The sequence below is a fragment of the Bombus huntii genome, chromosome 8, assembly GCF_024542735.1.
Source record: "Bombus huntii isolate Logan2020A chromosome 8, iyBomHunt1.1, whole genome shotgun sequence".
In the NCBI taxonomy this organism is placed as follows: Eukaryota; Metazoa; Arthropoda; class Insecta; order Hymenoptera; family Apidae; genus Bombus; species Bombus huntii.
This window is the reverse complement of record NC_066245.1, coordinates 3,403,598-3,426,503: the sequence shown is the minus strand read 5'-3', so window position 1 is coordinate 3,426,503 and position 22,906 is coordinate 3,403,598. Positions and strand designations below refer to the sequence as shown.

The 22,906-nt window shown below is 38.6% G+C and overlaps 1 protein-coding gene across 10 annotated transcripts; it reads right to left on the bottom strand.

Moving 5' to 3' along the window:
* Positions 1 to 14: 14 nt before the first annotated feature.
* LOC126868226 (RIMS-binding protein 2) lies at positions 15 to 22,888 on the bottom strand. Of its 10 annotated transcripts, none has more exons than XM_050623482.1 (19): positions 22,742 to 22,888; positions 22,322 to 22,518; positions 19,714 to 21,693; positions 16,268 to 16,558; positions 14,993 to 15,309; positions 14,672 to 14,846; positions 14,100 to 14,543; positions 13,695 to 14,001; positions 13,025 to 13,611; positions 12,821 to 12,947; positions 11,822 to 12,030; positions 11,182 to 11,586; positions 10,578 to 11,103; positions 10,212 to 10,430; positions 9,921 to 10,126; positions 9,620 to 9,847; positions 9,261 to 9,522; positions 7,286 to 7,539; positions 15 to 5,764 (listed from the first exon to the last, which is right to left on the bottom strand). In XM_050623482.1, the coding sequence occupies exons 4-19, from the start codon at positions 16,409 to 16,411 to the stop codon at positions 5,246 to 5,248; spliced, it is 4,929 nt and encodes a 1,642-aa protein (XP_050479439.1). In that variant the 5' UTR covers positions 16,412 to 16,558; positions 19,714 to 21,693; positions 22,322 to 22,518; positions 22,742 to 22,888; the 3' UTR covers positions 15 to 5,245. The 10 variants fall into 10 exon arrangements, with proteins under 10 accessions (XP_050479439.1, XP_050479446.1, XP_050479438.1 ...); XM_050623489.1 differs by having other exon boundaries at positions 16,268 to 16,402; XM_050623481.1 differs by having other exon boundaries at positions 19,781 to 21,693.
* Between the last annotated feature and the right edge of the window lie 18 nt (positions 22,889 to 22,906).

Here is a 22,906-nt window from a genome sequence, read left to right as displayed (position 1 = left end):
AGGATACCAAAAAGTAACAACAAACAAGATTCGTTTTTTATTAATTAATCGTTTATAATAACATTGTGTTTTTTGCTGATTTTTTTCTTTTGTAGCAGTTTTTCCGATATTTCAGTTGGGCTAACAAGAAATAGATTGTTATGCACCGATTCATAGAAAAAACAAAGCGCAAGATTACTGAATGACAAACGTAGCTGGCGATTCGACATGCTTAATCGATGCGATAATTTGTTATATTAAAAGTTGTATGAGTGTATATAATCGATTTCTTCTTTTGCGCTACGTTCTGTTTATACAATCTTAGGGTATCGATGCAAGAGAAGGAATGACAATAATTGGCGCCTACCTAATAACACCATCGAAGTATGTTCCTCGGGTCTTCTATTCCGCACTCTGCAACTACTTCTTTTCAACTCATTTTCTTCTCAAACCAACTGCCCTCTCTGATTTTTATTCATTATATCATATGCACCGATATACACACACGCACACGTATGCACATTCTTCCTCTTTTCTTTCTTTATTCTATCTTTCCATAAAGTGTTTTCATGGAACAAAGTTCTACGATTCCGAAGAGAGCTTTAATCTCGCATCGAAGATTAACACTCATCGCTAATATCTGTTGGAATATCGTGTATTATTTAACTAACCGTTATCTAAATCGAAATAACGCATGTACATCTATTTTTCTCAGGATGTGGAAAACACTTTTCTGAAAGAGAGGTTTCGGTATGAGACCTAACACCGATTACTTTATTTATTTATTTGTTTTCATCGAATCGAAAGGATTTTCCACGCGCTTCAGACGGTCTTCTCAGCGAAAGAGGATCGACGATCGAACGAACATCATTCCGCGATCGATTTATTTAGGACATACACATACGCATCATCCTCGGCACGGCTTATATTTGCAATTCATATTGTATTAGCTGTCGCGGTATCAAAAGATTGTTTTATACGAATCCATTCAACGACTAAATTTATAACAATGACAATGTACAAGTGAGATACTACACAAAAATGAGCGTAGACAACGAACGAAACGATTTCGTGGTATCTAAGAGAATCCAATTTTCTCTCGTTTATTATATTTCCCCACACTTTTTCATTTAATTTCTTAGAGCGTTATTTATGTTTAGTCTGCGCTTGTTTTTTTCTTTTTTCTTTATTTCGTTTCGTTTTATTTTTGGTAAATGTTTAAATAAAAAGATTCGACTAAGTATTATCCGTTAGTTCCTAATCATGTTCGACCGTTGCATTGCGTCAGCTTATTGTTCCTGTTGTTGTTAAAATTATTATCTCCTAAGATTTGGTCTGATCACAAAGAGAGAAGAGACAGAACTTAGCTCTCGATTCGTGGGATACTTGAAATGGGTTTTTCCCTCGCGTTACATTCTTTGCTTCTTTTTAATTAATACTACTTGCATATTTTTTTTCTTTTTTACTTTTGCTTTATGATATCTAACACTTAACGATAATAGATGAAGATCTCCCCTTAACTCTCTGTTTCAATATTCTTTTTCGTACATACTCAATGCGGCTATATTTTGCAGTGATTCTGGATTTCTCACACATTTCCGTTTGAATCGCTTTAAACTCGTTTCGCTACGTGACTTATCGCTATGAAACTCAACAATGAAAGATAAGGAAAGAAAATAAAACCGTCAAAGAGATGGAAGATGAACGTTACAAATTTGCTAAGTAATATTCAGTTAACACATTCACTACCATTTGAACCAAGCTTTTATTTACGGGCTACAGATCGTTTGTCTGTTTTTTTGAAAAAAAATTTCGTTTCCCTTTTTATAGATATATAGAACGTTCCATCAATTTTCTGCCATCGTTGCGAGTTAATTATTGTTTTCGTTTACATTTTCCGACGGATCGGTTGAATTCCCAAATTGATAGCTTTCGTCGATCGATCCTGACACTGGTAGCGAACGTGTTAAGCGTTTGAAGATCTTAAATGTCACGTCAGTCTTTTTTCTTTTTTTTTTTTTCTTTTTTCGTTTAATCGCCTGAATCAACATTTCACATTAGATATGTTCACAGCAAAGATTCATAGGAATTCTGACATCAATCGCGAGTTTACTCCGAGATCACGCAAGGGGTTCTATCGGACAAAGATGAAGGAAAACTAGTTTGTTTCTCGCCCGATCCATTGGAATCCACTAAATCAACATTTAATCGTTAAATATTCAAGAATATCAATAAATTACATGACGACGGCATTCTAATAACAGCTTGACACTAACCTGGTAAAATTATTATTTACGTAACGCTACATTTTCTTCCAATGGATCAAACGACGTCATTGATAAACGCGTTTCAAAGAACAGCATCGAAAGCGTATTTATCCGTTCGACTGGATTTTTTGATTCAGATATACTTTTTGAGTTCTCGACGTTCGCCAGAATACAGGTCGAACGAGATCGACAAAGTTGATTTTGCAATTTCGTGGCGTTAAATCGAACACGGAAATCGAGCAAGCATTACACATTACACATTTCGCGGCTTTTGGTCGATGACGATACGACGATGGCTGGAACCGCGATCGTTGGAACGTTGCTTAATCATAATCACCTACAGTTTCCAAATGCGTATTGTAAATATTAAGAAAAACGCTTTTATTCGTCTGGCTTTTCCATTGTGCCACGAACGAAGCAAAAAGAAACACTTTTACGGAACTAAGGGAAACGAATCTACATTTGAATAGCCGAATTTGGTCTCTCGAGAAAATGTCGTTTGGTCCATAGTCATAGTATACACAGTTCCTGTAACTCTTGCTCGTTAAACGTTATGCGATTCATCGTGATCGACATTGCAAAAACAAGAATCACGAACCAATTGTATAATTACGAGTCTGATGGTAACTACTACACGCGGATGTGGCTCAAACACGTGGTCCAGCAAACAGTTCTTCACAATTTAATTGATTAACTCAGTAGTTGATCTTCCCGATGAAAGATAAGAACGAAATATCGCGGTAATCGGAAATTAGGATTTGGGAAAATGTAAGTCGATTTTTTGCATTCGAATTTGTTACTCGGACAAATGTAAAGAAGAAAGTTTTCGTAAAGAATGGAACTGAAACTCAAAGCTTGATACTTGGTGAATAAAATGAAGCTTAATTGGGCCGCGCGTCTGACACCCTGATAATTAATTCCTAGATCGCACATCTTTCACCGCTTATTACCGCATCTGTCGACACTCGATTAACATGAACGGACGAGAGGCAACTATCGGTTCCAAACAGATATACCCGCGATATTTAATAACAATTATGACCAATTTCGTTTATGATTCCCAAAGTATGATACCGGCAAAAATGACATTTTTGTAATTTGTCACGTTTCCTTCGCCTTGCTAAGGTTTCTTTATGTATATTTATATTTATATATATATATATTTATATCACGGCGAAAGAAAAAGAACAATCGAAGGTAAGGATACTTTGTACAAAATACGATACAAGTAGCGATGTAACAACACTTTGCAATAGTTAAATATATGTATATGTATGTGTATATATATTTGTATGCATACATACCTTTACGTAGATATATCAATAATCAATACATATATACGTATACGTATGTACGCATATCTGTATATGCATATGTATATATTTATATCTCATTACCGTAATATACGTATGCTATGATCTCTCATATTATCCCCCTCCTCATTCCCCCAAATATATTCTTTTGTCGATCGAATTCACATACTCCATCCCCCTCGGAGCGATATTAATTAATTAATTTATTTATTTGTTTTATTTATATATTTATATATTTATATGTTTATGACGTAGTTCAGTTTGATCCATGAGTCGTCCTATTATAAATCTTCCGGTCGATTATTACATTAACACGTATTTCTTAATATCGTCTGACTTCTGTCTTGTAAAATGGTTTATTTATTTCGTAGTCGTGCTCGCGACCATGACAAGCAGCGACTGTCCAGTTTACAAATGTCCTTTACGAATGATCCGCTTGCATCGCGTTAATCTATTTGGCTATTGTTATAATAACGCGCTTACTTCCTTCCTTTCGTCTGTTTATGTTAATGGTTTAACGTAAAGTTTGGTTGTACACCTCAGGACAGGAAAATGAAACATCAGGCGAAGAAAGACGGAAAGAGCAAGGAAAACCAAATGACAGAGAATAAGAACAACAATCTTTCCTGTGCTTATGTCACGTAAGAGCTTCTTCTAACGCGAGATTTAGATAACAGCCTAAACTCCTGAACTACGAAATAAAGTAAATGGTTCTATCTTTCCCTTTGTTTTTAACAAATTTGTCAACTTCGTGCAATCTCATTTCAGTCCACTTACTGCCTTTCATCATATATATGTATACATAAAATATTACTGATCTAATTAATACTTAATATAATAAGAAGAATTAATTCATTGGAATAATTGATGAATGATTCTTTTTTAATAATGATCTGATTATGTACTGTCATTCGATTGCTTCTATCCCTGTAGTTTGTTCGGAAGTGCTCCGTTGTGGTAAAAAATTTCAGCATTCCAATTAACGCTAAAACCGGCTACGTGACATCTAGACAAACGATACTATCGTATACAAGGAGGAAGTAGTAGTAAGGAAAAAACATAACGAGGAGAAGATGAAGGATCAGAAGAAAAAGAGGAATAAAATAGAAAAAATCGAACCAAGATTGTTCGTTATTTTCAGAACTCTGCGCTTCTGTTCCAAAGAACAAGAGTCGCGTCAATCATGCGATTTCAGATTGATTACACTCTCGGACGATGTGCGCGAGATATATTAGAAAAACGCAAGCGAACATTCCTCTTTTCTTCTCATCTTGTTAATATAGGAAGTTGAATCAACGAGAAAGATACATTATAAATAATTCGATCTTCTCGTGGGCGATCAGAGCTTTTCGATCGAACGATCCAGCAATGGTTGCGAAAAATAATAACAGTCGTTATAGTAGCAGCAACAGCAGCAGCAGCAATGGCAGCACACATTTACATTTGTATTCGTTCAGGGATATTCGCGAAGACCTGAGCGGACGAGACGCGTTCGTACGTTCCTGCCTGCGCGTCTCGCTTACTCTCCGCGAACGTTTCTCCGTGTAATACTGATTTACAAACAGACCTCCCGACCCCGACCCCGACCACGACCCCGACCCCTCGAGCTTTCACCCACCCGATGGATAACATGATGGGACAGAAATGGAGAAGAAGCGGAGCTGGCGACACGAGCAGGGTAATAACTCACTTGCCTAGTCCGAACTTCATGAAAATCAGTTCTTTCCCTTTCGACAGGATATCGCCGCCAGCGCTCGCACCGGCCATCTCCGTGAATTTTTGCATCAGATTCGGCCCTGTACTCTGCTGCTGTTGCTGCTGTTGTTGCTGTTGTTGGCCTTGAGTAGTATTCGGTTGCGCCTTCGCTTGAGGCGTCGGTAACACCGTTGGTATTCCTCTCATCGGCTTACTCGTGCCCTGATTGCCTTGCATAGAGGAACCTTGGTTCTGTTGCGAATACGGCTGATTCGGTTGTTGCTGTTGCTGCTGCTGAGGCTGTTGCTGCTGGAATTGTTGGCCTTGGGGACCGAATCCTGCACCCTGTTGTTGATAACCTTGATTCTGTGGTTGATAGTTTTGGTTCTGTGGATTCTGCTGTTGCTGCTGGTACGGTTGATTCTGTTGCTGATAATCTTGCTGACCAAGGCCCTGCATACCTCCTGGCACATTACTACCACGATTGATCGCGCCTCCCCTCCCCTTCCCCTAGAAATTGAAGCGACATAAATTAATTAAATAAACTACAAAGATGCTCGCTTGTATCTTCGTTCTCTATAGACTTGTTCGTATAGGTTTTCAAACAATCTGCAGCAGCAAGTTTAATTTCGTTTCGTTTAACTGTAGTATTCGTTTCGAGTGCTTGGTACCCTGAAAAGTTCAGAAACATATTTTTATTCTACAGAAATAGATTCCTTTATGATGCCGCTGAACTTCGATCTAATCGAACATTAATTATTTATCGTTTCGTTGCACATTACAATGATGTCTCGCTTTTTCCCTACTATATCGCAGCTACCTTACGATGTTCTATGAGAAGTAATGCATTTGTACTAATATGCTGATTTATCGTTACCTAGATGAGGGGGCGATAATGTGAAAAGGTATTTTAACATGTGCTTATTAGGACGTAATATTCGAAACAAAATTAAGTGGTTCGTTTCGCTTTATAAACTAACTAATTTATAATGTCGTTATTCTCGATCGGTGTGACGATATGTTGACCTGTGTGGCGCTCAAACTTTACGCAACTGTTAGAAAATGGAAAAATATACTAAATGGAATCGTACAGAACAGGAGCTGAGATGAAAAATGACAAACGTAGAAAAAGGAAGAGAGGAATAGCTGAACACCAGGAAAATATAGTGTTTTCAGTTACTAAAAAAGCATGATTACTGCGTATTCGTGCAACTTACGTATCGGCTATTATACATGCTTAATGCTTAGACGGCTATTAATTAGAAGCATTTAATGACAAGCTGTACATACCACGGTTCTTTTACCGCAAGTATTGTTAATAAAGTGTATTAGAAATTTCCTTTGTTAATATTTATTCGAAAGTGTTAGTAGTAAAATTGAAATATCGTACTTCTTAGATACAAGTCTATCAAATGCAATTCCATGCCAAATAGATGTTAGATACGAATAGCTCGTGTCTTTGAATGCTGCTTTCTTAATGAAAATTTTACAATTTTTCCTCTCGTATAATTGTAAAATTTCTCAATATATTACTGTTAGAAGCAATTGCTATTTCAACACTGTACGAAATCGATCAGCGTATGATAATAATTGCAAGAAGTAATTTCCATCAACGTCTTGTATAAATACACTAGGTAAATTTTACGTGGCCTTCTAACAATATATCATATCGCAAATATCGAATATTCGTGTCAAAAAATATTCAATATCAGTTAATACTGTTAATTCATCGATCGTTTAGAACTTCCAAAAACATACCTGAGTCACTGAAAATATTTTTCAATCCTTAAATTGTCAAAGCCATCGGACTCGATTATCATTCTTTGGGTATCCTTCCATAAATGAAAGAGGAACGATAATAAAAAAAAAAAACTTAGAGAAGTATCTAACTAGAAACTAAAGCGTGACGGTGAATTCGAAGAAACTAACGAAAGAAATATAGTTGAACAATTGTACAAGTTTTGCAGCGAGAAGGTAGAAAGCACGCAGAGAAGCAAAAGTGAAAACTTCTGGATAGAGCAGTGGACTCACCTGCTGTTGAAGGTGGGGTGGTACGGGGCCTTGCTGATGGGCACCCATAGGTGTGGGCCCATGTTGATTGGACGTGGTTACAGTCGTGTAGCTGTGGTGATTCGCTTGTTGGTACGCTAGATGCGGTGGATTGTTTTGTTGATGTTGGAGTTGATGTTGTTGGTTGTTCATTAGTGATGGTGGTTGTTGTTGTTGTTGTTGTTGTCTAGAGTCTAAGTGACAGACAGGGACAGACACAGGCACAATGCAGGCATCTAGCAACAGAGAAGAGAACAAGACCGTGTTGTCATTCATGGCGCATTTATCCTTTCTAGATGGACATTTAGACGCGCTGTCGAGTATGCCAAGTAATAATTTCTTCGTTTTAATGAAATTGTACTTTTTTCCCTTCTATGTTCCTATTTCTTGTTTCTACTCATTTAATATCAGACCTTTTTACATTTTTTACATCAACTTTCGGTATCTCTTTACTTTTTTAAATGTTTTACTTTCAACATCTTAAAAAGTAAAGTTCTAGATTACTCGGCAAAACCTGGACTTGCGCATATAGTTAAATTTTTCTCGCGACTTTATTCTTTATGCTTCAAGACACGAAATCTGATAGAGAACATCGTATTAATAACTCGAAATGAGTCATCAGAAAGAGTAAATTGCTTCAATGTCTAAATGGCCAGCATGACAACACGACACGAACGACAATCATGTGACACGACGACCATCGACCAGTTCAGGCACACAGAAACATAGTATGTCATTATATAGAATACACGCAATATAGTTATATACATATATATACATATATACATATATATTTTCTTACACACATGCATATGTATATATATGTATATGTATATGTATACAGTGTAAATATAACACGTATATATATATGTTATATAGAGGAAAAAGATAGGCACGTAAAAAAGTAACAGAGCCGAAAAGTGCTCGAAAGAAAAAGTACGAATATAATACATACGTAGATACAAATACATATTTATGCATTTGTATCTAATAGAAAACACTGAAAGCAGCTTAGTGTTTTATTGTATATATATATTCATATATATACAATATATTAGATAGATAAGATAGATAGCTAAATAGATAGATAGGTAGAGATATAGAAAATCGTTTTGCATATGGCAATACACGTGTTCCTAAAAAAATTTGCAAATACAAAATAGCTTTCACACATTGCGCGGGCACATTAATCTCGTTATCGGACGTTCATATTGTGATAATTTCGAACGAATTCCTAGAAACTTGCTATCAGAATGCTATTTTAAAATAATCTCCTGAGAAGAAACGCACCGGGTGACTTACTCGAATGCCTTATCGAAATAGTTGACACGTTGCTTTACCCTCTATTGCAATCTCTCGGTAATTTTGCAAGATAGGTACGCCCCTAAAAATGTAAGCTCTGCATCGATTAACGACGATCGGGCCTTGCTAGATGGCTCAATTATAAACTTGTGTAACCCTTCTGCCTGTCGTCTGGCACATCTAGTTTCGTGTCTTGTGTTGCTTGCTGTTTGTATTTTTTATTTATTTATTTTTTTATTTTTTTATTCACACTGACGTCCAGTTGTTTTCCAGCTTTCTCTTTTTCTTTCTTCTTTTCTTCCATTTTAAAAGCAACTATTATCGTACGCATCATCGTTTGGCAATTCAAGCAGATTAACTCATGTCGGTCGAATACATGGCGCCAGTGTGAATTTATTTTCAACCCCTCGAGCCAGTGTTTTTTATCTTCGTAGAAATCATTCTCAGTCTCGATCTTGATTATCACTGCGTTCGGTTTTCTGCTGCTTGCTTACTCTGTCATTTCAAATTTAGCTTTATTTCGCTTCGCAAAGTTGAAGAATAATGGTAAAAGTTCCAGCTACTTTGTGTACTTGGCTTGAGGAGCTATTTGTACCATAATTCGCGGCATCGTAGTGAATAAAAGATCGAATGGCAATTAATTTCAAGTTTTTACCTTTGCCTCGTCGATGACCAGTAGGAGGAGGTTCTCGAGGCGGAGGAGGCGGTCCTCTTACTCCGGGTCCTTGACTTTGACCAGGAGGTCTTCTGTTTCCTGGAGGAAGTTGTCCTTGTGACGGTTGATCAGGCGCTTCAGTGAGGAAATTGCTCGGTACTAGGCCACGCACACCATTTAATTCACCCATATAAAATCCATCATCGTCCAAATCACCATAGACATAAATTTCATTCCCAGTTTGAAATGCCAGTTCCACTTGCTATGGAATCGAAATATGTTAAAGTGTGTAAGTATAAATTTAGCTTATATACGTTCCTATATAAAAGGATAGAAATTTTGCTTGTTAGAGAACTTACGGAATCAACATTGGGAGATAATTCGTGAGGGTCATAATCGTATAGTGCTATCATTTTCTTTACAGGCATGCTAGCGTAGATATCTCCCCATCTTCCTCTCCTTCCTGACTGTCCCTGTCCTGGCTGGTTCGGATCTTTAATTTCTTCAACCATGTTGTAAGGAACGTATCCTCGTCTACCATGACATTCTCCCCAATAAAATCCATCCGCGTCTTTTTCACCGTAAACCTACCAAATTAATTTACAAGTTAACATTTCATGAATTACGTGACAGACAATCAAAAAATCTATTGATAAAGACCTTAATCGTATCGCCTTCAGAGAATGGCAATTCTTCTTCGCATGCGTCTGGATTGGGTGACATTCTTTTCGGGTCATAATCGAATAGAGCAACAAACCAGCGTGTTCTCTTGTTCATTTGTTGTGCACTGCTCGATGGATGACTGGCACCACCTTGAGCTTGCATCCCCCTTCCACGGTAACTAGAAGTCCTACCTCTCTGACTTCCTATGAGAGTAAAAAATGCAAAATAGAGTTAACATGTAACACATTGTTAGTAGATCAATACGTTTAAGCGTAACTGTATTCGAACCTTGTGTCGAGTGTTCATAGTAAGGATCTTGAGGTCTACCAGCAGGACCACCCATTCTTCCGGGTCGATGTGTCCCAGGAAGTCCTTGCTGTCCCATTTGTGATCCGTATCGATGTTGGCTGCCATGATGCAGTGGCATTCCTCTACCTCTGCGTGACGGATCATCTTCCTCGCTGTAATTCGCTTCGCTTGCCGAATCTTTGGTGATTTCTGGAACTCCTAAGCGACAGTAGGGAATACGTGCAAAATTTCAAAAATTTCAATCGATCATTTTGAATAAATAGTATTTCGTTGCGATATCTAAAATATTTTGAAAAAAATTACTAAGGACATGGAAACTAGTTTGATTTATCTAAGGATTCTTACCCATCTGGGACATGCTCTGTCCAGGATAAATTTCTTTATCGGATAAATTTTCGTCAGTCTCGATGATAACTTGGCCGTGAGAGTCAACCCTAGTATTGCCGTGTCGCCTTATGTGAGATGGTACAGGAGTCGATGGATATCTCTGACCTACAACTCCCATACGATGTCTATTCGGGTCGTCCACTTGCCCAGTACCAGAAGGCTGAGGTTGTCCTTGGTCTTGCATGTGCGTAGATCCATGTTGCAAATGAGTCGCGGTCCCGCCACGAAGAACGCTACAAGGAATGGCAGTAGCACAGCTATCGCCCGATTGACTTTCCCTGCTTTTTGTCCTAACTGTGATGTGCTTTGGGTTCAAGCCCATAAGCTTATGTATGTCCACCAGAGCGTGGTCACCAGTGGGGCTGTCTACGTCGGTGACCTTTTTTCCATCGGCATACACCGCGTAACCGGTGACGGCCGAACCGTTTAGGGCAACAGGCTGCCAGGTCACTAGCAAAGTGCCGTCCTGCGGTCCAGCCTCCACCTATCGTAAATACCATACGATTATTCATTAGATATCATAACAATTATGACAACGGAATACATTGGAACAATTATTAACCTGGATATCGACCGGAGGATCAGGTAATCCTTTGGGCAACGTTTTGAAATGGACGTGACATGCTAAATTATTTGCCGCTTGAGTGTTTTGGTCCTCGAAGTGTGTCGCTCTCAGGTTTTTCGCTTTAACAGTCACCCTATAGATTGTCGAGGGTGCTAAACCAGTAATTGTGTGTCTGTAAACACCAGGCTTCACCGTCCTAACTTCGACGTTATTCACGCAAACCACGTGTTGATGATTACTATTGCTCGGCATCCACGATATGACAGCACTGGTGGCGGTTACATTCGACGCCTTGACAGCAGTTGGACCCAAGGCTACATCCTTACCGATCACCATTGTGCAAGCGGCATCGCGAGACGTTCTTCGTGAATGCGTCACTGATCGCACGCTTATCCTGTGTGGCTAAATTAACAATCAAATGAAGTCGAATAACTTGACAAGCTCCTACGTTTATATATATACATCGTTGTGCAAAAAATTTCACGAAACCTCGTGAAATTCAACAGTACCAATTAACAAGAGATACTTTGTACTCTATTATAAAAGTGGTTGATCTTTGGTTTCTGTAGAATTTAATAATATTGAAATTTTGCAAAGTGCACACTATTCTACTGGAGAAAAATTTATCCTTACGAACCCTGGTGGAATCAACTCCCTCAACCAATGCTCTGGTCCTCTCAGTTGCTTTCACAGTAACCTTCAACACTCCATCCACGTAGACGTGATAGGACTCCAACTGATGAGTATTTTCTGGTGCCGTCCAACCAATTAAGACGCTCTTGTTCAATTGGCGCTCGAGTGTAAGGTGCTGCGGCGCCGGAACTAGGTCCGAAAACAGGTAGACTTCTTCAGGAAAAAAAGACAAGACAAGCCTAGCTGTAGCTAAAAATCTTTCACTATCTAATTCTCTAAGCCAACCTAAGACCATCCAATACTCAACACAGTACAAGATTCCGTTTATGTTGATCACCAATCATTTACCTCTGCTCTCAAACAGAAGAAACCATTCTTTAACTGCTACAACAATTAAATAACATGCATTTATTCTACTTTCAAAGAAAACCGTTAAATAACAAAAATTAGTTAAATATGGAGAAAATTGGTATTCTACACATACGCAATTAAGCTTTCCTCATTTTGAGGAACAAGCGTAATTAAAAGATATGTATTGTTGTGAATATACATATACCTTGTTGAATCAAAGAGAGTGTTAGTGTTATGAGAAGAAACATACTACGTATTTCAAAGAGCTGTCTGATGAAGGTATGTTGGAACAAGAAAGCGCAATACTATAACGTCATCATAAGTTTGACATTGATCAACATATTAATTTTCAAATTAAAAGTCGCTAACTATACATTTGAAATAATTTTCTAATGAAATATTCACGCAAGCATAAGGATTTTTCAACTTCTCTAATATTTAACACTTTGAATTCGTTAAGAAACATCAGTCTAACATCTATCACTTAAATTCAATTACAACACAACTATGCACACCAATATTCCTCAAAGAGGATCACATATCCATAATTTTCACGCTATTTCTAGTTGCAGTTACACATGTACACCTAGTTCATCACGATCTACATGCTTTATAATGAAAGATCCAATAGATAATACGAAAACGTACTAACCTGGTGGCTCTTGTTCGTCTTCTTCTGCTATATTATCAAGCTCCGCGTAAGCAGATAGTTCAGCTTGTCGATTTCGATTTCCTTCTTCTAAAGCCGCTAACTCCAGATCAATATCCTGGAGATAACACTAAAAAACAAACAAAAATCTCAATTAGCAATGCCTCGTAAAGGAAATATACGTAACATTTGTCGTAATAATCTTACATTGCTCACTTGGGGAATATTAGTCGAAGCAGAATCATCAACGTCTCTGAGGCCAAGAACGGCTTGATGAAATTCTAATAGGTCATCGCCGATTAATTTTTGGACGAAATTAGCTGGAACGAGACCACGTCTACCGTCAAGAGTTTCTGCATCGAGAAAACCATCTTCGTCCGGTTGTCCCCAAACAAGAAGATAATCGCCTCCTTGAACAGGCAACTCCGCTTCTGGATTTTCGTTTGGCGAGTGCTGAAACGGCTCGTATGTAAAACGAGCAATATAGACGTAACATCTGCCTTTGCCGGGTATATCCAGCATGTCCACTTGACCCTCTGTTACAATATTGTCATTGGTCAGTCGATCCAAGGGATTGGGAAGTATACTACTGGGTATCTTTGGCATCTGCCTTGAACCAAGGAAATGATGACCCGTCGTAGCAGGTGCTGTCGGCGAACTGGCGCGTAAACTTTGCTGAATCTGCTGGATGATAGCTTGCTGTTGAAGTTGATTGACTTGAGACTGAGCAGATAGTTGCTGCATTGCTTGAAGAGGATCGCTTATCGCTTGTAATAAGCCTGTCGATGTGGTTCCTACAAAAAAAGGAAAGAAATAATTTTATATAATGAAGGGAGACATTTTTTTAATGGAAAATCTTTGAGATCCTGATTTATACCTGAGCTTACGCCTGACGTGCCAAAAGCATTGGTCCCGACGGTGGAATAGGTCGATCCACTAGTGACGAAACTGCTCGGTACGCTCGAAAAGGAAAGAGCGGTTTGAGGTACACTGGTAAGTGCGCCCAAAGTAGAGTGAAAGGAGGATGTCGAATAGGGTGGCAACGAGGATAACGTAGTTTGTGGGATACTTGTCTGCGGAACGGAAAAGTTGTGATGCGGTAGTTGAGTACTAAAGCTACTCGCCCCTGTACTATAGGTTCCGTTTGGATGCGACGTAATGGACAAACTTGGATATGTCGTTGCCTACGCATACAGATTAATGTTAATTCATAAATTAAAATTTTCGATTATACTTAAAACATAATTTTAAATACCATAGAATGGGATGAATTCATTCGTACCTGCTGACTTCCATTCAATTGAAAACTTTGGGCGGTCTGTGTGGGCTGGGAATAATGAGGTAATATGCTTTGGCTCGATGACGTCAGGTACGTTGTAGAGGCCGAATGTTGTGGCTGTTGCTGTTGTTGCTGCTGGAGCGGCTGCTGATAGGTTTGCGTATGCGGATAACTCTCCTGATACTGATTACTCGTATAATGGGTGTGCGTTTGTTGCTTCTGCTGTGCCTGCAGAACACTTTGAGAATGAGAGCTCTGTAACTCGGTATGTGTCTGTTGCGGTTGTTGATACTGTTGCATCTTTTGTTGAAAAACAGGTTGCGATTGACTAGTGGAGAGCGACGGTGCTGGTGGAATTGCTTCGCTGTAGTGATACGGCGGCCCATTCGGAGTCAGTGGTGGACAGCCTGGCATCATTGGCGTTAAGGGCATAGGCGAACCTGCATACTGTTCCAAATTCTCGATCGATGCGTTTTCATTTTATAAGAAACAAAGACAAAGAGATCAAGCAAGAAAGAGAGAGATAAAGAGAAATAGCTTCACAGCGAAATAAAAACGAATGATTATTTACATACGTGACTCATCTGTGTTGGCATTCCTAGGTTCAAAGCATGTGGAGGTGGATGCTGATGTTGACAGAGATTAGGAAGGTTTTCCGAGCTAGATCGCAAAATACCCTGTGTAACTGAGGGTTGTTGCGTAGTAACGGATCCTCGAGTATGATCCAAATCGTGTATCATTCTACTAGCACTATGTTGATAAAAATTAGATAAGATTAATCAATAACCGAGTGACATTACGAAAAAGCGATGGGAAGGTATCGATCGTTTAGAAGTGAAATATAAAGCGTGTTTCAAGACAGGAAGGTTAGTAAAGTATAATATCAAGAAACACACCTATTATCTTGTTCTATCTTTGCTATTATTCTGTCAATTTCAGAACCAGTCGGAGGCCAAGTAGTCGGGACCGTCGAGTGACCCACCATAGGTCCTCTGCTTCGTGCACGTCTCAGGCTTGTTAATTCCAAGGACAATTCTTCGTGCCTGACCATCTGTAACTCCGTCTTCTTTTCAAGTTCCCTTATCTTTGATTGCAATGCTTCAACCGATTCCGGGCCTTGATATCGTCCTGCTATCTTTTCGTGTAGCTGATTCTGTGCTTCTGCATGTTGGCGCTCCAGATCCGCTTTTCGAGCTTCCGTTTCACGCATTTGCTAGAAACACCATATCGGTATGATTAAGAATAATTAACTTCCTCGAAACAGATTCTTTTCTTTAGCACTAAATGAAACTCAAAACAACAAGACAAATATAGAATTCTTAATGTGAACGAGTTCGTAAGCTAAATGGCAAATGATAGATGTCCACCAGCGGTTAGAGAATACATTGATGTCCGTTTGTGCCACTTTGTCACAACAGAGATCAGTTTTGAAAAATCTGAAAAATCTGAAAAATCTGACCGTCAAGTTACGCTTAATATTTATGGTTGAAGGTAGATAATCACCTTTAATAACCTGGAGGGACGCTTGATTGAAAGACACGATGCACAACGAGAATCATCTGCGCGATATTAATAACGAAAAGAGCCTTTGTATTCTGAATGCCTGGAAGGCAGGTACAATCGAACTTACTCGACGCAAACTTGTTTGTTCGTTCTAGCGAGGACTATCTAATGTTAAAAAACGATCGAACCGAAGAAGAAAGAAGGAGAGTGGCGAGAATTGTTAAAACCCTATTGCGGGTTACCTTTTAATTAAAACGGATCTTTTTCGTTCAAAATTTGCTTAGGACATCAGTATTTATCGGCTGACGAACACCTCGTTGATAAGCTTCTGTCGACCCTCGAAACCGATCGTAATCACGTGATACTTATTACAGCATATGATTATTACGTGCCCACTATTCTTATACGTAATACTTGATTGTGTTTCGATCTTCATACTAGACGAAACGTTCTTTTTTTCATAAACAGATTATCGATAAATTTCAAGACAACGTAATTTAGTTCGAGTTAGGATTAAATCGATGGTATCTCTGTGGTTATGGCTAAGCGTTGCGAACGAAAGAAAATTCATAAAAATTGAGAAAAATCAAAAGCGATATATGAAGAGCGCCTCGAAGAAAAGTAAGGAGGAATAAAAATTAAAAAATTTGAAAGTTGACGACATTTACCTCGAGGATGGATTCAAGAACTGCGTCCTGCATGATGGTGGTTTTCGTGGAGGTGGTAATCCCGACAGCAGATCCGGTATCCTGCAGCTGCGGAGCCTGAGGTGCCGTGGAAGCGCCACCTCCAACACCACAGCACTGCAACATCCCTGAAGTCTGAAACCCTCGCCCGTCTTTATCACGGCCAGTCCCTATCGATCTACCGTGTATCTAGGAGCTATCTTAATTAATTGGCGGCTTTTGCGGGGCCTGCCAGGCTGCACACGACGATCCCACGATTAGGCGTACAATTCTCTGGATGCGAAAAGGAATTCTTTTTTCATCGTGTTCCCACGATACCCTTAGACCCCGAGTGTAAATCGACTGAAAATAGTCGGTTACTCTCCTCGCACGTATAATCATGAAAAAAGATACTTTTCGCATTCAACCCTCTGTATATAGCGACAACAATGATCACATCGTATTCTACTATTTTTCTTTCCTTCTACCATTATTCTACGGTAATTTCTCTTTTTCGTTAAGGATCCGATTAATCAGCAATATATTACGAGCTGATATATAGAGGATTAAACGGAAATCAACATGCCACATACGCCGCGCTCGGTACACGAATAACGATAACGTCGCAACGATTTCCGTGATAATGACACGTGGAAGGTGCGCGTGAAACCCAATTGTCGCCTCATTCGTACAGCTTTAAAAACGATCGACGCGTGTAAACTGCAGTTGCGCGAGCTCAATTACAAATTACTGATAGCACTGCCTCTAAATGGGAGAAATTCAATCAACGGGATTACTGGCAACAGGTTCTTCGGAATGTTTCGATCGAAATATACCCGATATGATCAAAAGTTGCCCTTTGTTTCGTTTATTTTACGCTCGAGCCGAATAACGCGGAAAACGCCGTTGATATTTATATCAAATTTATCGATACGTTGATTATTATACTCGCGCGATAGCCTGTCGCATGTCGCGTTTACGTGAACGTGAAATTTTTCAAGAAAAACATTTCTTCGAGGTAGAAATCGCGTGAATCAAATCTCATCAGCCGACGAGTTATTTTCGACATGAAAGCACTCGAGAGAAAAAAAACTATACTCGTGCATGCCTATGCAATTATCGTATTCCCAGTTGTAACGGAACTTGATTCTTTGAACACGACTATTAATGAATTTTGTCACGCTCGGATATTTGCCTTTTGTTATTTTTGTTTTTTATAATTCTACGATTGACCGCACAATGTGTTCATCTTTTTCGCTTGAAATTACTGAAATATCCAACGATCAACAATTTGTTGCATTCGAAACTACTACGTTTAAGTAATCTAATAGGTTTCTTTCTTACATCATTGTCGGGAAATATGTATGTTGGACGGAGCTTAAATTTTGCTGACAGGATAACTGAGTATTATCGTTAACTAAAAGGAAAACCACTAATAGTACGATGAATAATTTCAAATAGCTCGTTAAAATGGAAAATAAAACGTGAAAAGACCAGACGTTCTGTCGTAAATTAAAGGAGAATTAAAATCATTTATCGTTACAGTTGAACAAAAACGGAATAACGAACACAGTGTGCGACGATCGCTCTAATCTCTTTTCGTATCATTTACACCTTGCAATATGTTCAATTTTAACCAAAGCGTATGCGATTTGCGTTATCTTTTAAATCAATAACCGAATAAAATTAACCGTATATCCGTCTTTCGTTGTGCAACCAAGAACATGTGCCGTTAAAGATAGAAGTGTCTAAACGTGGTTCTATTCCTCGAGCTACAAAATAATCTGCATTAATGTTTAAAACAGTTTATCCTCGACAATAAAAACTAACTTTTACTTGGATAATTATTTGATCTCAATGCGACGAGAACAGCTCAATTTCACCGGTTCTTTCTTTTCATAATTTCATTAATTCTTTTCACGCTCGAATTATCCAATCACGGTCAGACAGGACACTTTAATCCAGCAAAGAATTTTCGGCGCAAGTAGTAAGACATACGATATAGCGGCCGACATCTAGTTACAACGAATTCAAGAACGTCCCTGCTGCTTTATTTTACGATTTTTGCCATGTAACACTACGCGATACGTGTATCACAGCGATTTAGTTAAATATACTTAAAAAATACGAAGGACCAGTAGAATATCAAAAATATCTAAGCACTATAAGCGAACGAACGTTATTTTATGAAAACGCTTGATCCAAGAAGAAATATATTTCAGCTTGCTCATGATACGCAAGTCCAATAGAAACGATAAGGGTAAAGCGCAGAAGTTACGCAAAAAAAAGTAAGAAAACTAAATTTATCGAATAAGAGAAGTGGAATATATAAAATGTAACGCGTTAGGGAATGAATATGAAAGCTACCTTAGATCAACCTGAGGACGTGTAGAAAAAGAAGCAGTTGAAATATGCGAAGACCAAAAGAAACAGGGTAGAAAGAAACGGATGGACACCGATACACATAATACGGTAACACATCGAAAGAGCGAACCAATGGCTTGTTCTTTCAAAGGAAAGACACTTGTTTTAAGCTTCTTGAGACACGATAAAAAATTCAGAAAGGAAACAAATGAAAGTGACCTCTCGACATTTGGTTGATGGAAAAGGAAAGGTTGAGGGTGGTAGTTAAATACAGGAAAGAAGGAAGGAGAGATTCAGAATGAGTTTCTGTCTATGAGCACGGGTCGAGTGGCACGGCACTGCTTATTGATCTCACTACCAATGGTACGTAGTATACATATACACCCGGTGCGCACGGGACACCACTGCACGACGATACGTAAAGCATCCACTATCACTATGAACTGCCTACTGCTATCACCACGAGTAGCAGCGACGTCGACACAACTAGCGGAGCCCTTCGATACGTTCCTTCGCGATACCAATCATACAGATGAAAAATCGTGCCACCATCGCCGTCTCCATTTCCTCACTGGCACTGTTCTTACGTTACTTCCCTCACTAGGTCGTTTTGCCCGTTTCTTTACTCTGATTTTGTTACGATATTCTTTTTCTGAATGTTGCAACGATACCGTGAAAAAATGTTCTACCTTGCGTTCTCGGGTAATTCGTGTAAGATTCGAGCGTGAAATCTTTCTTTCAGTCACATTTATAAGACCTCGAAGAAACGTTCCGCTTTGACACTTTTATAGTTGCACACGAGCACTTATGTACCACGGTAACAAATTTCTCTCCGTTTCTTCCAATCAGAAATATATACTCTTTCATTCTACCCTCTCTCTCTCTTTCTCTCTCTCTCTCTCTCTCTCTCTCTCTCTCTCCCTCTCCCTCTCTCTCTCTCTCTCTCTCTCTCTCTCTCTCTCTCTCTCTCTCTCTCATACACACACACACTCTCCCTTACTCTCCTTCTCTCCTTATTTTTCAATCAAAGCTAACGAACTTCTCTTTCCTTTCTTTTTTCTTTCTATTCAAGAATTCAATCTTACACAATCTATCGTATTGGTTTGTTCACGATGTTGGTTTCGTTTCTTTCACGGGATGCACGACACTTACGATGACCGAGTCGAAGGGATTGTGGCAGGCCAGGGCTGCTGCTGCTGATGAGCGAACTTCACGGGACTCACGAGCTTTTTCACTCGGCTATCATCCCGTACAAGCCCCAAGATCTGCTCGGCCGTGGAAGGCAGGCGGCAGGGCTGCTGGAAATCGGGGGAGGAGGTATATTCGCTCGTCCACCGGAGGAAAGGGGAAACAAGTGGGGGTAGACACGGTTCTGGCGGGAGTACAGTTACTTAGAGGGGATAGAGGACCGGGAAAAAGAGAGAAAGAGCGAGAGAGGTGGTAGCGAGGGGTGCTGTCGCTGGAAAAGCAGCCAGGGGTAGGAACTCCCGTCACCACCAGATATGGGTCACTTTACGATCGATACCGATATAGAACCCCTTCGCAGCTAGGGATCACGAGCGATCGCTTACGTCATTCCTACCCCAATATAGCACCCTAACCTACTGTTCCTTTCATCATCTTTCATCATCTTTCTCAATCTTCTAGAAAGCAGTTTCCTTCGAAGACATTGATATAACATAGCATCGATGGTCGGCTAAAGATCATCAAACAGAATGCAATTTAGGAAAATGTAATCTTAATCGAGAGAAATCAAACATGGCCGTAAAGTCGTCATACGACTCAACTTGGAAACGTGTGATACACCCTGGAAGTCTAGTGACTTTACAGAATGGTTTGTCTCGTAGCTACATGAGGGTGTAGCTTTCACAAAAGACCAATCAATACGCGCGAGACAATCCACCGATCTTTCCCTCTCCTTTTACTCCAACTATCCTTCTTTATCTTTCTTCTTCTCTACGTTTTACATCCCTTCCTTTCCTTGTCGCTCCTTCCCCTTTTGACTTTCCCCTCCACTATTTTACTCTCTCTCTCTCTCTCTCTCTCTCTCTCTCTCTCTCTCTCTCTCTCTCTCTTTCCATCCATTTACCCGGTGTGCTTACATCCATCTACACTCCGCCTTTCTGAATCTATGTTCTCTCTTCATTCGTCATTCTATGTTACTTGCCTTTCATTTCGTTTTATTTTTCAGTGGCATAAGCATCATCTAATACGAATGAAACCAGACGAAGAAACTAGACTATTCGTAACATCAGAGAATTGCCAAGATTCATGAGAATTTTGCAAGCCAATAATTACTGAGATTTGTTGCCTTCTATTTCTTTCCATTCTTGAAATCCAATACGATACTCCCAACAGTTATAGGACCGTGAAAGAATTCTTCCTGAAAGCCATTGTATGTATATAAGTTACATAGTAATCGTTTTAAGCTTATTAAATTCACATTATACATTTTATAGAACATTATTAATCACATTATTATACGTTCGCAATCTATAGCAATCACACGTAAAATTATGTAATAAATAACTATATGCAAACTACAAGTGAAAGAAGGTATATTAGTATTTATATTTAAATATCGAATAGCTATCTTACTACATCAAGAAGTTGCAATTTGACTTACGTAGTTAATGTTCAATAGAAAAAAGTGTAGGGGCAAGAACCGCGTGATAGGCACGGCCCTGACAAAAGCGCAGGCGTCCGTGCGATTGAGTGACGTCACGAGTCTAAGGCACGGGGCGTTATACGCTTATCAATGAACGTACGACGCCTACGGCGGATACCTGTTTTCTAGTGACTAACACCCTCCCTTACCCGCTCTTCCTTCTGCACCCCATACGTTCAGTTCTTCGTTTGGCTACGCCTTTGTGGCCTACCAAATGCCGGCTCTTTCTACTTCTCTTTATAGACATTCACCATGACGACGTCAAATCACTGTATTTCGTCAGATTCCACTCTTCTGTGACGGATATACAGAGACAAAACTTCTTCATTGAGTAATTTGACCTCAAATCGATCGCATACTGCGATTTTATTTCAATTAGACGAGGTCGAGTTTGTATCTGAGACAAAACTTATGTATGTTATTTAAGGTCCTTTGTAAATGTTTCACTGTTTTTATTGAGAATTCGTATAATGATCTTGAATTAATTATAATGTATTGATATCAGGATAATAATCAATATCACTCAATAATAACTACCTAAACCACATTTCTTAAATATAATTGTCTTACTGTTTAAAAAGTTTTACAGAGAAAATAATATTTTAAGCAGTCGATCACTACATATCTGCATATTTTGACATTAATGTTATCGCGCATCTCACAAGTGCATTTTACAAATGTGGAACGATTCTCTGTTTCTTTGGCAGCAAAACTGGAACATTTATATAGATCAATCATTTTCCTCTTTTTTAGTCCGACTCTACGGAATGATAGTTATATCAATACACGAGCTTCTACGATTAATCATATATAACCGAATGTATTATTACGAATAAGTACTATAATAATGGAAATATTCTCTTTTATATTGTACTAATAACTTTCTTCATAGATATTATTTGGCATTTATTATTGCAATGGAAATATTCATAATTATGTATTTCTTTATGGACGTGTAGATATATAGTTATCAATTAACTTTTCAGTGTATGCTCCACTGGTTTTGTCGATTTTTCTATACTCACTTTTTCATTCTAATTTATTCTGCCCTTCCTTCATTCCTCTTCCTTCCTCATGTTTTAGCGTTTATCTCTTTTCATGTATTAGCACAATATGTAAAGCTGTCAATAACACTGTGCTTAATACGATAGAACTCGATATCTGTATCTTTATGATTTTAACGACTAAAGTTATTTTATTCATTTTAGTCAACATCAGAAACCTATGAGAGAGTTGATACGATTCTAATAGTTCTTTTCGAATTTTACCGGAAACTTTAGATTAGCATTTCGTATAAGTGTAATTCACATTAAACAATCGAAATTCTGTTATTACAAAAAAATAATTGTACGATACACAACTTTATATTATATTTACTTTTATGTCCTTTCATACAAGTTAATTAAAATTGTTCGATTAGTATTATAAATATTATTAAATCATACCTTTTGGTACCAAAATAAATAGGGGTTAACAGACAATTGAAATATCATTTGTATTAAAAGTGCAAATTAAATCATTCACTAACAAATATGTAATACGTATTAAGATGAAAGAGCAGATCTTACATTCTATTTTTTTGTATAGAAAATTGTCAAAATATCGTGTAA